The sequence below is a fragment of the Carettochelys insculpta genome, chromosome 4, assembly GCF_033958435.1.
Source record: "Carettochelys insculpta isolate YL-2023 chromosome 4, ASM3395843v1, whole genome shotgun sequence".
Taxonomy (NCBI): domain Eukaryota; kingdom Metazoa; phylum Chordata; order Testudines; family Carettochelyidae; genus Carettochelys; species Carettochelys insculpta.
Window position 1 is genome coordinate 51974162 of NC_134140.1, and position 14807 is coordinate 51988968.

The 14807-nt window shown below is 47.0% G+C and overlaps 1 protein-coding gene across 3 annotated transcripts in view; it reads right to left on the minus strand.

Annotated features, from left to right (window-relative positions):
* DLC1 (DLC1 Rho GTPase activating protein) overlaps positions 1 to 14807 on the minus strand; it is a 354065-nt gene that overhangs the window by 56755 nt on the left and 282503 nt on the right. Inside the window, exon 1 of one of the 3 annotated variants that reach the window (XM_074992828.1) lies at positions 2663 to 2980. The exons of the other annotated variants lie outside the window; for them this stretch is intronic. Within the exon in view, the coding sequence (XP_074848929.1) occupies positions 2663 to 2699 (37 nt within the window). The 5' untranslated portion in view covers positions 2700 to 2980. Of the gene's footprint in view, positions 1 to 2662; positions 2981 to 14807 lie in introns of those variants that run through there. 3 annotated transcript variants of the gene reach the window in all.

Sequence of the window (14807 nt, forward strand, 5' to 3'; positions counted from 1 at the left end):
ATTGCTGAGTATGTCATTGAGATTTAAGAGCTAAATAAAATGAAAAAGATCATCTTCTGTGTTTCTAGCTACATCTTAGAAAATTGTAGTGACAGTTGATGTCACTCTAAAAACTAGAACTCTCTCTGTGCATAAACCAACATAACAGATAGGCATTTTTCAGACATTTCATTGGGAAAGAATGAAGAAAAAAACTTGTTTTATTACATGTCATAAAGTTCTGGGGATTCCTAGAGATTACTGAATGTAGCTGATCCCACATTGTTTTGACTCATCATAAGCAGAGGAACACTGATAAATCAATAGATGTATACCCTTTGCAGGATATAATATATTGCAGAATCTAAAGTGAATATAGGAATCTTAACCTTAAGCAATGTCACAGGCAAGTCTTGAAATAACCTCTGGGCCCATCTGCTGAACAGCCGTCTACCTCACTCCTCAGTCCTTTAATCCACCATTGAGTTTTTTCCTTTCACTGGGAACTCAGGTCAAGTGACTTAAAAGATACTGCTACCATCTGCTGCAACTTGAAAGGCAACATGGTAAACCAAACTGGTTGAATTAAGGGAGGAACCTAATATCAATTATCTATGCTGTGGACCAGCAATAGCCTGCTGGCCAGATGGATGCTGAATTAGTCAAACTTTGAGCTGCTGATAGATTTACATTCAGAGGCTGTTCTGCAATCTGTTTGGCTATTATCTTCCCTCTAGCTCCTCACAAAACAGCATTAAAAATGTAACCTGAGACTCTGTATCTCACTGCTGTGCTGCTGGGAATTTCTTGATCAGGCCAAAGAATTCAAATAGGTCACACTTGCTCATGCCAAAATGCACCTGTAATTGATGGATAAGATAAAGTTGAATTCCCACAGACCACGAACCCACACATTTTAAGAATTATTGCCATAAGAGGTGGAAATCAAACCTTCTGGTACAATTAATAATTATTTATGCAGTGCCAAAAACATAGGTGGCACTGTAAAACTTATTTTCTTAAAGAGAGTAGAATTAGAGATTTGTTACACTAATCTTAAACGCACTTAACAGGTAAATACAGTGTTCATTAGCTTAATGGAAACACACCGCTCAGAAGCTTTACAATTAAGGTAGAAGTGGGTCTTTGGTGAATGGTTGCTGTTTGCAAGAAAGAGGGAGAAACCTTACAACAAAAAGAATTTGTTTTTCTATTTGTGCCAGAAATACCAGGGCTTGTTTACTACTTGCAGAGGGTGTTGTTCCTTGAAAGAGATCAAAGACTCCAGTCCTGATATCATAGGCTTGGACACCACAGAGCTCCTTGAAGCCATCAGACTAATTACTGAGAACTTCAAAAGAAACTATATACTTCCTTTAAAAAAAAAAAAAAAAAAAGACTAGTTTAACTATTTAAGCTGCAGTGTCCCTTAAAAACCTCAGACACAGCTCAGTTACAAGCTCCTTTATGAGTTATCAAAACAAAAAGCAGTCAAGTAGCACTTTAAAGACAAGCAAAATGGTTTATTAGGTGAGCTTTCGTGGGACAGACCGACTTCTTCAGACTATAGCTAGACCAGAACAGCTGTTCTGGCTATGGTCTGAAGAAGTGGGTCCATCCCACGAAAGCTCACCTAATAAACCATTTTGCTAGTCTTTAAAGTGCTACTTGACTGCTTTTTGTTTTGATAGTGTATAGACTAGCACGGCTTCCTCTTTATGAGCTATGAATTACAGCTCTGACGTTTTCACTTGGAATTGAAAGTCACAAATCCTAAGCACGCTAATAAAAAGCATGTTCAAGAAAAGCCCCTCAGTCCTGCTAGTCCAAACCAGCCCCAGATTTTTCATAAGTTTAACAACCTACATTTTGCAAACTTGGCTATTTCCCTGCTATATCACCAGCCACAGAAGGTAACATTTACAGTCAAATTTCCAAACCAAGTCAATTGCTCCTTGAGACTTTCCAGCACGTGAACGCGTTTCTTCAGTTAAAAAGCCATTCAGAAAGTATTGCCAGTGGCTCGTAAAAACCAACCAACCAACCTTGCTAACACAACAGATAGTTGAGAGAAGAGGGTGAAAGCCAACACCACTCGGGGGACACGAGCAGCGAACGGAAAGTTGCTTTTGATTCTCAAGCCATCCAGAAAGGATGCGGAGGGTCTCGGCTCTTTTAAGAGACGCGCCTAGCAAACGGGCGGGGCGGGGGAGAAGCCGAGCCACCAGGGCCCTGGGACTAGTTCGTGTACGTGCCAAGATAAAGGTCTGCGCTGACAAGCCTCCCCCCGCTTTCAGCTCCGCCAGACGCCCCTTCCTCCAGCCGAACAGCAGGCGCAACACACTGATCCAATCACAGGCGCGGGGAACCCACTCGCCGACCCAGGCGCTTCTCCAGCCGGCTCAGGCTGGTTGCAGCAGCAGGGAAACTCCCCAGGTGTTTTAACGCGCACCCCCGCCCCGCAACCCCAGCTCCAGCCAGTCCCGCTGCCCGGACCGAAGCCCCAGTCCCCAGTCAAACAACGCACTGACCGCCGCTCGCTGCGCCACTCTGGCGGAGCCAGCGGCTCCCAGCGCCGGCGCGGGGGGGAGTCAGCGGGGCAGGCTGGGGGGCCCGGCTGCCGCGGCTCCGGCACACGGCAGGGCGGGCGGCTTTTCCGGGGGGTCCCCGGCCCGGCGCTTACGTGTCAGAATCATGGTCTCCTGCTTCTCTCGGCACATGGAGGGAGCCAGGCGGGAGGGCGCGACGCACGGCCAAGGGGGCTCCCCGGGCGGACCTCAGCGTATCACCCGGCCGCCGCCGCGCGTCACTCTCCGAGCCCTTCCCGGGGCAGGCGGGCGGCCGCGGCCATCCTCCCCTCTGCCCCGCACTGCTCCCCGGGGCGCTGCGGGCGGCTGAGCTCCGGTCCGCGGCTCCGCCAGGCGGTTTGAAAAAGCCTCCCCTCCGCCCAGTGCCTCGCGGACTGCGGCATCGCGGCGGGGCAGCCGCAGGCCCCGCCCCCTGCCGTCCAGCCCCGCGCCGCCTCCCCAGGGGGCAGGGCAGGGCCGGGCAAATCCGCCTGTCTCCTGCGCGCCGGCGCCGCCCGGCTCGCGCCCCTGCGCGCGCCCTGTGCACTGAGACGGGCACGAGCCGCGGTGCCCCCGGCCCCGGTCCAGCGGTGTGCAGGGGCGGGAAAGCCGACGCGTTGCGAGCTCTCCCGAGCGTAGCCGTACGCGCCCCGGAGCTGGAAGGGACCTCAGGAGGCCCCGGCCGGCCGGGCTGAGCCCCCTCAGCTGTTCGGGAGCCTCGGTCTCATTCCGGCTGCACAGCTTGGCCATAGCTCCGCTTTAGGGCATTACCAGCAGAGGAGGATTAAATAGTCACACCTCCCTCCTAGTCCCTGCATAGGGATAGACCCCGGGCAGGAGTTGGGCCCTACCCACGGCACATCGTTACCTAATCAATAAATCGGTTCATCTTCATGGTGCGGCAGAACCGCTTGTTCTTCCTGCAGCTACAGACTAACAGGGCTGCCCCTCAATTTTTGATAGGTTGAGGCTTGGACTCAACAGAGCCGTTAGGGCAAACATGACAAAGATAGTTTCCTGCTCTCTGATGCTTGTACGGATCTCAGGCAGGACGCTTAGTATTTTGCTCCTCTACTATAAATATAGGGAGATGCACATCTCAGAGAGCTGGAAGGGACCTTGGGAGGTCACTGAGTTGAGTCCAGTCCTCTAGGCAGGACCAAACACCATCACTGACAATTTTTTTTTTTAATCTATTTGCCCCAGACCCCAAAATGGCTCTTGAGGGACTGAATTCACAGCTTTCGGTTTAGGTTTAACAGACCAATGCTCAAACTATTGAGCTATCCCTCCCCCTCGCTTCATGTTTCTGCCCCCCTTCAGTCCTGTGTATCTGATTTGTCAATTTTTATTTCAATTTCTTTTGGAGCTCTCTGCTATAAAACCGTCAGTGCTGTAGATCTCCAGATCTCAGCAAGTGGATCTGCCCCCTGAAAGCACATCACCCAATAAATTATTTCGCTAGTATTTAAGGTGCTACATGACCGCTTGTTTTGTGCAGCTGCCCCTCTGAGCCTATTTACCTCAGGGACTGAAAACACTCCTTTGTTTGCAATCAACTGTTTTTCTCCAGCTTACAAGCTGACTAAAGGTTGTACATGTACTTGCCTTCAAATATTTTCCCAGGTCCTAACCTGTAGATGTTTGAAATGTTTGTTATACTTTGAACCATATACACCAGGTGTTAGTGGCATTACAACTGTTAAAAATACAACAGAGCCCTGAGATACATGCACTCAAGTTATGTGAGTCTCAGATTAAGGCGACTGAGTGGCGGGGAGCTGGTGCCTGGCTCTGAGCTGCCTGCCACTCAGAGGATCCGGGAAACTGACCAGTGCAGCTGGGCTGATCAGTTTCCTGTCTCCTGTGAGGCCCTGGGAACCAGGCACCACCTCTCTGCCACTCACAGGAGAGGGAAAACTTACTTGCGCTGGTCAGATTCCTGGCTCCCCTGAGTAATGCAAAATTTGACTTATGCAGAGCAGTGGAAGAACACAACCTCTGCGTAAATTGGGGGTCTACTATAAAGGTCAATGCAATCAATGCTGCTTTAATTGCTTAATGATATTGTCTAGTGCAATCATCCCTCGTTACATGAGCACAACTTGTCCCAACTTTCTGCTCATAGGCGAAAACTCATAAGAGGGACATTAAATTACCATTAAAATACATGTAAAAGTCTCTGATTGGTTCCTAGTGCTCCAAACTCAGGGAAGGAGTGGCAGCATGTGGCACTGCTTTGGAAAGGTAAGTGAACCTTGTGGGGGGAGTTGCAGAGGGTTAAAGGCAGGGGGCAGTTTGGGGCCATGAGTGGGAGAGTGGGTTAAAACCCAGTAGTGGCTCCAGTGGAGGAAGTGGAGGCTTTTTCCTCCAGGCTGCAGCAGTGGTACTTGGGCGGGGGGTGCGGCGGGCTGGGGAGTTCAGGGACGGGACGGGTCAGGACGGGACGGGACAGGATGGGGTGGGTGTTGGGAGTGGGCTGCGTGGGGAGTTGTGGGCTGGGGGAGTGTTGGGACCAGGAGCAGCAGGGTGGGCGGGGGTGTGTGGGGAGTTGCCATGGGGGAGTGTTGGGAGCAGGCCGGGTGGGTCTGTGGGTCTTCCCGCCTCCTGACCAGGGACCCCACAGCTGGAGCTGAGCCATCTGTGGGGCTGCAGGTCTCCACACCCCCTGGCCAGGGACCCCACAGCTGGCTCATGTAAGTGGGGGAAGTTCACTCGCATAGTGAACAATGGTCAGTATATGTGTCCCTCATTTTAGCGAGTACTTGTAAGTAAAGTACTCGTTAAATGAGGAATGAGTGTAGTGTGTGTATGCACACATACATGTAACAGCTCTCTATATTGCTATATGCATTATTCTCTATTAAAAGAAAAAAATGGTACAGCTCTGAATTTTTTCCTCAAGAAATGTTACTGTATAGAATAGTGCTGTTTGAATTTCTCAATATTGTGGATGTTCCCTGTTATGAGCAGACATTAGTGGACAGCTTTTAGTTTCAGACAGGCATAAGAAGCAAAATTTGGATTCAGGTCTGAACCAGACCAGTGGAATAAGCTTCCGATGAAGGTGGAGATTCCATCTGCACTACGATCTCTATTCAGTCTTTGGCTTTATTGCCAAGACATATTTTATGAATATGTCATTTAGGGTGGTGCTTTCTGAGATGTGGATGTCCATCTATCAGAAACTGGACCGAAACCAGTAAGCTCACTTCTCAGTGGTTACCAGATAGCCATGACCAGATGTGAAAAAGGTTATGTATCTCAATAATAATTTCCTAAGCCATCTACTCCCTTTTACATTTTCTGATGGTTGTTTAAATACTCATTTTTTGGTAGATGTTCAAATTCTGAGCCTTAAAATGATACAAAACATGTACAGCTATGAGCAGCTGCAAAGCAATGAACACATAAAAGAGCAATGAAATTTTGAAAATATCTGCATATCATCAAAGAATGTGACTGATTAATTTTATTCCAAGCCAGTATCATATTCATTCTTGTTTCTTTTAAGTTCCAACTGTTGTTTCCCCACTGTGGTCAGATAGATATAAAGGGGGGTACCAGAACAGGAACATCTCTTTCAGCAAGCCACTAACTGGTAAGTTGGCTATTACACCGTTTTTTCTGGAAACCCCTACGCAGCTCCTAATTATTAATTCACTTTTAGTCAGCAAGAGAATGATGCCGTACTATATCTTCAAGCCTCGCTTTGCACCCATTCCTCATCCATTCCTGGCTCTGTCAATTACCTCTTCTTATCTTAGTTAATTCCAACTTTTATAGGCTCCGTAGAATTTACCTGCATTTTTTGCATGCTTCTACTATGGCAGCAAGTTGAGAGTTTAAAATGCAGGTCTGGCTCATAAAACATCAGTCCCTTAGGGGTTCTGGTGCCCCTGACAATTTTTTCCACTCTGTTTGGGGGTACAACTAATACAGGAAAAACAGACCTATTCTAAGTTTCCAGAGGGAATTTCATTTCCTGTTCTTGAACAGGTAAAATAATGCTGTGGTAATTGGTTATCCTCTCTCTTTGTCGGCTATGCCTGTGAGTGGTGGGTGAAGGCACAGCTAAGGAAGGCAAGCCCCAGCCCTTCCCTGGCACCCCAAACTTCCCTCACAAGCAGTCAGGGAACGGGGCTGCTGTGTCATAGTCCCAACCTTCCCATGCGGCCAGGGATCTGGGCCGTGGTCCCAGCCTTGCTGGGAGGCAGGGAATGTAGGCAATTTTTGGAAATCAATGCCTTCCCTTGCCTGTATTACCCACTGCCCACAGCGATACCTTTGAGCTTTTACAAGTCTGGACAAGGAAATTATATGGTTGGCATGACAGGGATTGGAAGAGTATTGTACTTTGGCAGCCTGACTTAGAGTGAAAAGAGAAAATAAGTTATTTCTGCAACAAGCCACAGAAAAGAAAAGAAGAATAGACAGTACGTTTCCCAAAGAACCTTTGAAGGACCTTTACTTCTGAGTCAAAACTTTCTCAAATCCCCAGGATATGAATGTGTGTGGGAATTTGAGAGGTGCACAGCAGAATCAGAACAAAAAGCAGTCAAGTAGCACTTTAAAGACTAGCAAAATAGTCTATTAGTTTATAGTTAATTAATTAGTTAATTTAGTTTATAGTTAATAGTTTATTATTTATTTTGCTAGTCTTTAAAGTGCTACTTGACTGCTTTTTGTTTTGATAGTGTATAGACTAGCACGGTTTACTCTCTGTTACTACAGTAGAATCAGGTTTAGGTGGAACTAAGAATAATAGAGTTTTATTAAAGTTCTTGTAATGTGTGATATAGGCTGAAAAGCTCATGTGGAAAGTTAGGGCTTGTCTACACAGAACAGTTACACTAGTTTAATTTAAATTGGTTATAAGCTGATTTAATTAAATTGGACGGACTTCTTTGTGGACACAAGTCTCTCTTTTATGCAAGTTACATTGCTTTAGCTTGCATCTGGAAGATACGATGCTGGACCTGATATAAGGCTGATTAAAACTAATGTTAAATGTTGTACCAGTTGAAGTATTTTGGTTTTTCATGACCCCTTCAGTTAAATGAGAACAACATCATGTGTAGGCAAGGCCTGTGAAGGTATCATTCATAAAGTTGCGTTATAAATAATTAAATATATTGGGCCCAATTATGCAACTCTACATTAGTGAGTACTTACACGAGTACTCTCATTAAGCCTGTAGCACTTTTTTCATATTTATGAATAGCTTTTTTCATGCTGACATATGGCTTCTATACAGTAAAAAAGAGAAATCCTCATTTCACCAATCTCACTATGATTCTAAAATGTATATTCCACTCTTTTAAATATAAACAGCAATTTACATTTCAAGAGTACCTTCCACCCAAAGATCTAAGGTAGCTTTATGTACCTGAATAGAATGATCTTTGAGGGGTTGATAAGGCAATGTCTACTCCACCCCACAATTTTGAATACTAGGATGTGAAGAGCAATGCATACCAAAGTGCTGTGCTATTAGGATACATTAATGGGAGCCAATAACCTTTTGGATTGCATCCACACAGGGGAGTTACAGTGCAGCACTTTGGGGTGCACAGCTCTTCAGACCCACCAAGTCTAAACTACAGGGGAGGGTAGACAAGCCCACAGTATTTTTTATCCTCATTTCACAGCTGACTGAATTGAGGAGAGAAGTTAGTGTGACCAGTGAAACACTTGAACTCCACAATTTGTGCCCAAGTTCCCACTCCCAGCTTTACTGCAAGCCCCAGAACTCCCATTTTGCTGCCACCTAATTTTCTGGGCACCCAAACTCACCCAGTGCCCAACTTTCTGCTGTGAAAATTCTAGTAGATGTCTGCTTCCTAGACCCTGGGGAATGCACATTGCTGCCCCTCTCGAGTTGTCCAGATGCCTGTCTCCTATGTAAACTCCAGAGCAATTCGTGAACCAGCGGAAGACAGGCATTTGGCTGCTCAAGTTGTGAGTGGTGCCTGGTCTACTAAGCAGTCTCTATGCACACCTGGTCGATCAGGTCTCATTTAAAATTCAGCCAGAGGGGGAGGAGAAGGGGGGTTCTATTATCTACCTTTTAACTGCAGAAGTTATCACCTCCTCTGGCAGTTTTGCCTGGAGTGAGGCAGGTGCCTAACTTGTTAGGTGTCTAAACCACCTGACTTCCCGTGGTAGGTTCCAGTGCCATGCATGGATCAGAAGCAGAGACAGGTGCCTTTCTGCAGCCGGGACTTAGGCACCTAAGGCAGGGTTTAGCCTGCATCTCTGTCCTTAGCATCTCCCACTGTCTAGTTTAGGGGGTACCCCTCCCCTAGCACGCCAGCTCTTTTTGGATGAGATTGCTCTCCTCCCAGTCATTATTTATGGATCCCAGGTGGTGTACTCAGGAGATGTGGACCAGTGTGGTATTCATATGATATTTTTCAGGCACGTGAAAGTTAGGTGCTGTGAAATTCACTGTCACGATGTCCAATTCCCTTCCTAAATCCCACCCTAAGTGGTTTGCCCAGGGGACACAAAGTCTGTACTGACCCAGATCTCCTGAATCCCTAATCTAAACCTTAACCACAAGTTCACCCATCCACTTCAGTCTGTCAGGAATCATCCCCACTTAGGTTTGGTCTACACCAGAGGTGTGTAAAATGGAAGACAGGTTCCTGGGAGGGGGCAAATTTTATAAGGGGGCAGGGGAGCAGCATGATCAGCTGCTGTGTGTCAGGCTCATCCATCTCATTAAAAAGGTTGAAATATGTTACTGTTTTGAGGTAGGTGTCGTTACAGTTATAAACTGCTGAATAAAGTTTTTACATTCGACATACTTATTTTCTTACACGTGCCAAAGTTTGGGTTTTTTTTCATATGAACATAACTGAAATTTCCATTGGTTTGGATTACATTAAACCGGCTGGGGGAGCATGGGAGGCTTCTAACTGCAGGGACGAAAAGTGGGGCCCAACATAAAAAGTTTGCTCACCCCCCATCTACCTGATAGAGTTAGTTTGACATAAAATAGTTGACATCGACCTAACTCCACACGACCCTTGCCTTGCTCCCACCATTATTAGTACCCTACTTCACCAGCATAATAACTGCGCCTTCACAAGAGGCATAGGACTTATGTCGGTGCATTGCAGTGTCTGTGTTCCTTATATCAGCTGCTAGGCGTCATTCTTGTCATTTTCACAGCTCCCTTCACTGCAAGCAAGTTGGCTCTCGGCTCTTCAGTCAGGTTGCTTCTGAGGCTCTGCTCCAAGCTGGGCTGCCACCCAGGCTCCCCACTCTCTGATGTGGGCCTTGCTGCTGTCTGGGGTCCCAGGGCTCCTCACTTAACTCTGAGTGTTGAGCAACCCTGAGTGTTCTCCCCTGTTCCTAGTTTGCAGCCGGTTGAGAGGCCCCCAGGTGTTGCTCCATGCTCACAGCAGAAGTGAGGAGGCAAGAAGCCTGGAGTCTCCTGGTGGGGAGCTGTGCAGAGCTGAGCCCTGGCACTCGGTCCTTTACTGTCCCTCTTCAGTCGGGGGAAGTGCTCCCACTGAGGGGACACACCACTGACAAGAAGCCCAGCAGTGTGGCCATTAGCCTGCAGCACAATTACTGCAGTGGCTATGGGCTGACCTAACACAGTCTAAGATTATAGTGAAGACATGTCTCTGGGATCCTACCAGTATCCTAAAAATATTTCTGAAGCCTCCTTTTGATTGCAATGAAAGCAGCAGAAATACTTAAGAGACAGACAGGTAATAGTCTCAATTTACATGTCACCCCCCCGAAGTGTAAAGGTAGGATGACCATATCTCCCTGTCCCAAGAATGGGACAGGGAGATATGGCGGGGGAGGGGTAACTCCTCCCAGCTGCACCAAGCCCCGGGGAGCCGGCACTCCCACCTCCCCCAGCTGCAGGGAAGCGGCAGCCGCAGAATCTCCCCCCCTGGAACCCCTGGGAAGCGGTGGCTGCAGGTGCTTCCACCTCCACCACCAGCCCCCGAGGGCCTAAATGCGGGACAATTAGTCCCTTTAAAAAAATAAGTAGGAAAGCCTTTCGGTGTCCCAAATACAGGACCATCTGGCCTAATACAGGACGGATGGTCACCCTATATAACGGTGGTGTTCCTGCGCCAAGATGGAGTGTGCTTTGTGGGAGTGCATGTGCGTGTGTGTGAGAGGGGGAAGCTCTGGATACGAAAAGCTGCAGAGAGGGATGCAGCAGGGAATCCTTCTACTACAGGGTTACCTGTTCTATTTGTCTTGGAGTAACCACACACACACATAACCCAGAATAGTACAACCAATACAGGAAAGGGAAACATTTGTTTACAGAGGGATGAATGGAGAAGAATGACAAGTGGAAAACTGGGGGAGAAGTACAACAGGGTTAAATCCAACACAAGGATCCATAAATCTAGTGGTACCATAATATAAAAGAACAAACACCAAGTACTGCATCTAGACACTGAATTCAGCAATCACAGGCAGAGTTCCCATCCAGCAGTGAGTTTTGGATGCACCTGGTCATGTTCAATTGTCCCCAACAAACCTCTCTGATGCCTTCTGCCACTCTGCAGAAACCCAACTGAGCAACAGCCTCCCCTCTTACCTAGCTACAGCCTCCCTCCATTTACCAGTGCAAAGTCACAAGCCTCAGTACTCGTGACCTGATATAGTTCTGGACAATGGCGATACTGGGGCTAGTTCTGGTTTGTCCCCAGGTGGTTTCTTCCTGGCACAGTGCTCCTCCTGGCTTGCATCTGGGACAACCCTAGTTAGCAGCTCTGTCCCTTCCAGGCTCAGCTGATTTGCTAGGTGAGAGCCTGCTGCATTGGCCCTTTTGTCTGGAGCAGCAGTTCCCAACCTTTTTGAGATGGGGACCCATTTTGATAATTCAGGAAGACTTGGTGACCCAGGAAATTCAAAACCAGGGGGTGGGGGGAGACAGTTCTCACCTGGGAAAAATGTACCTTCTCACCCCTGGCTTAAACCCCTCTCAGCTAAGATTGCCAGATTTATGGAAATCTTATGTGGGACAGGCAGCCCCACCTGTGGGATTCCCCCAACAGGGCTGCCTGTTCTACATAAAATTTTCAAAAACCTGGGCAGGGGGCAGGGACCCTGGCAGCCCTGCAGCTGGGAGCTGGCTGGGGTGCACAGTCCTGGCTGGCAGCACCGGCTGGGGATGAGCCAGGAGGGACTCTGCAGCTGGGAGCCAGCTGGGGTGCAGGGCCCTGGCTGTCTCTCAACCTTCCTGTGCTCCTCCATCCCCAGGCTTAAATCCCTCTCAGCTGTCTGTCCCCCGCCACACGGGAGTTCCGCATTGCTGCTGCCCCCCTGCCCATGTTGCTCCTTCGCTGGGCTGCCACTGCTGCCTCCTCTGTGTGGCTCCCCCGGCCCTCCTATTCCCTTCCCCCACCTGCAGTGGGGCAGTTGCCTGCCCTGCTCCGGGGAAATGGGACTCAGTTTAACTGGTTTAATGGCCAGCTCCCTCTTGCTGGCCATTACACCAATTAAATTGAATTCCATTTCAGCACTGCAGGGCAGGGACTGGGAGCCAGAAGAATGAGTGGCAGCAGAGCTGCAAATGGCTCCTTCAGAGCCACATGGGGCTCGGAGCTGCCCAGCCGGCAACCCTTAGAAAATCTAATGGTGACCCACGTCTGGGTCTTGACCCATAGGTTGGGAATTCCTGATCTGGAGCTACAGTTTTCTCTTCCTTCTCCTCTCCCTGGAACGACTACCTCCTTTGCCTCAGGATGAGGTTTTAAAGAGGCCTTGCTCTGTTGACCTATGCAAATATAACTTATGTCTTGTTTCCAATCTAATACAGTTAAAAAAAAAGTCCAAGACAAGGCCCTGGACAAGAGTTCATATAAAAGACTGATGAGAAAAAGGTATTTAGGATTTCTGGAATAAGTGGGTTTGAAAGAAAGAATATGCAGAAGGCTAGAAAGGGCTCCTGGTGGACAGGGAAAGGGGTACTGTTTCAGGAGAAGGGGCATCCTGAAAGTGAGGAATACAGCAGTGAGGTTCTGTGGCCTCCAATGTGTAAGAGGTCAGGCAAGATGACCATGATGGTCTCCTTTGACTTCAAAGTCTCTGAATAAGGAGAGAAATCTGGGCATAAAATGGGCAGCAGGAGAAGAAGAGAGCAGAGAAAGGAGGAGCAAGACTAGTGCCTTGAAGATAAGCATGAGGCACTTGATATTTGATTCAGCAAGAGTAAGGAACCCTGTGAAGCAATTGGGGTGACATGGTAAAAAAGGAGAAGTTCTAAGAACTCTGAGAAATTTTACCAAAGTTCAGCATGGTCATCTCTACTGCTGTGTAAAAATAATAATAAATCAATAATGCTACATTTTTGGCCTACATAAGCTCTGCTTTTTAACCCAAAGAACAAATCACCCACTGCGGTGAAAGATTAGCTCAGTCTCCCTGCCAGTTCAATCTCTGTAGATATTGACAGCATTGTCAGGGCTAGCAGCTATTGTGAGTGGAATGCCTGTCTGCTAATGAACTGGACTGAGACCACCAACTAATTTCACACAGGCCAATAAGGCAAAGCCAGAGGATAAACATGGACCTGTGCTGGAGTATTACTAGTAATCTAAAGTCCCTGATTCTATTTCATTATCAATTCTTGGAGCCATCCAGTCTCCTTGGTTTGCATTTTAACTTGGATTTCTATGACCCTATCTAAGTGAATGTATTTTCAAAGTTAAAACCTGAGTGTAAATCTTGCACGAGCAGGAAACCATGCTTAAAAGAACATTCTGCTTGAGGCATGGGTGTTTACCACGAAGGAGCAACAACACTGTAATCACTCATTTGTCTCTAAAGAGTGTTGTGGAATCAACAGAGCCACTGCCTTGTAGTCTGGATTTAATATTTTATCCACCTAACTCATCAACTACTACTACTACTGCTGCTGCTACAAAAGAGGCAATTTCATGATAGAATCCTAGGTTGGTTCCTGATGAATGTACTGATTTTGAAGTTAGGCTTACTGCAAGAAGCAAGATGCTTTCTCGGGGAAGTGGTGTTATCCTTAATGCAATCAAAGAGTGCTCCATGGATGGTGAAGTAATTGTAAAGGCTTGCCCAACAGGCACAATTACTCACTTTAATAGGTGAATTCACCATCTGTTTGAACAGTATAAGGGAATGATTGGAAGGACGAGAACTAATAATAAGGACTTCATTGTCCCCTGTTTTCCCTCTAAGGCCTAAATGCCTTAATAGTTAACTGTATTACTGTCATCATTCCTCTTTTAAACAGTATGATACAGAGGAGTCCCAATTTGCAGTTGGTCATCTGACTTGCTGATACAAACACTGGGTTGTAAGAGACACAGGACTATAATTCTAAATGTTAGTGTTAATATCCTTTTAGCGATGGCATGATCGATTATAGAGGAGCTTCAACTTGCATAAAATACCCAGCCTCTGGCTACAGATCTGGCTCCAATGCAGTTTTGGGTGCTTAAAGGCTGTGTTTCTAAACTCTAAAGGACCCTATTGTTGCACACGTTGTCAATGAAAAAAATCTAATTCCAATTCTAAAGTCCTTGATTTAATTGAGAATCAATTATTTAAAATGGAAAATAATTGTGCAGCCCTTGGTAAGAAAAAGGTTACTGTAACATTTCTTAGAAGTGAAATATACTGAGAATTGCTGTGCTTTCTGAGAAGGAAGATTATTGTTCCACATCACAGATAACCCTAAAACGAAATGCTGTTAAGCGTTTGAAGTAATTTTTAAGTAATAGTTATATTGTACAAACATAAGGCCTTATCTGCTCTAATATCTTGTCTCTGAGATAAGCCTCTGAGATATGCTAAAGAAAGGAATCCATTATCGCTATACAACATATATCTGCATATATGTGCTTTTAATTTGTCATCCCATCTGCTGATGAAAAGGACACCTAGGCTACGTCTACACGTGCAGCCAACATCGAAATAGTCTATTTCGATGAATAACGTCTACACGTCCTCCAGGGCCGGCAACGTCGATGTTCAACTTCGACGTTGCTCAGCCCAACATTGAAATAGGCGCAGCGAGGGAACGTCTACACGTCAAAGTAGCACACATCGAAATAGGGATGCCAGGCACAGCTGCAGACAGGGTCACAGGGCGGACTCAACAGCAAGCCGCTCCCTTAAAGGGCCCCTCCCAGACACAGTTGCACTAAACAACACAAGATCCACAGAGCTGACAACTGGTTGCAGACCCTGTGCCTGCAGCATAGATCCCCAGCTGCCGCAGAAGCAGCCAGAAGC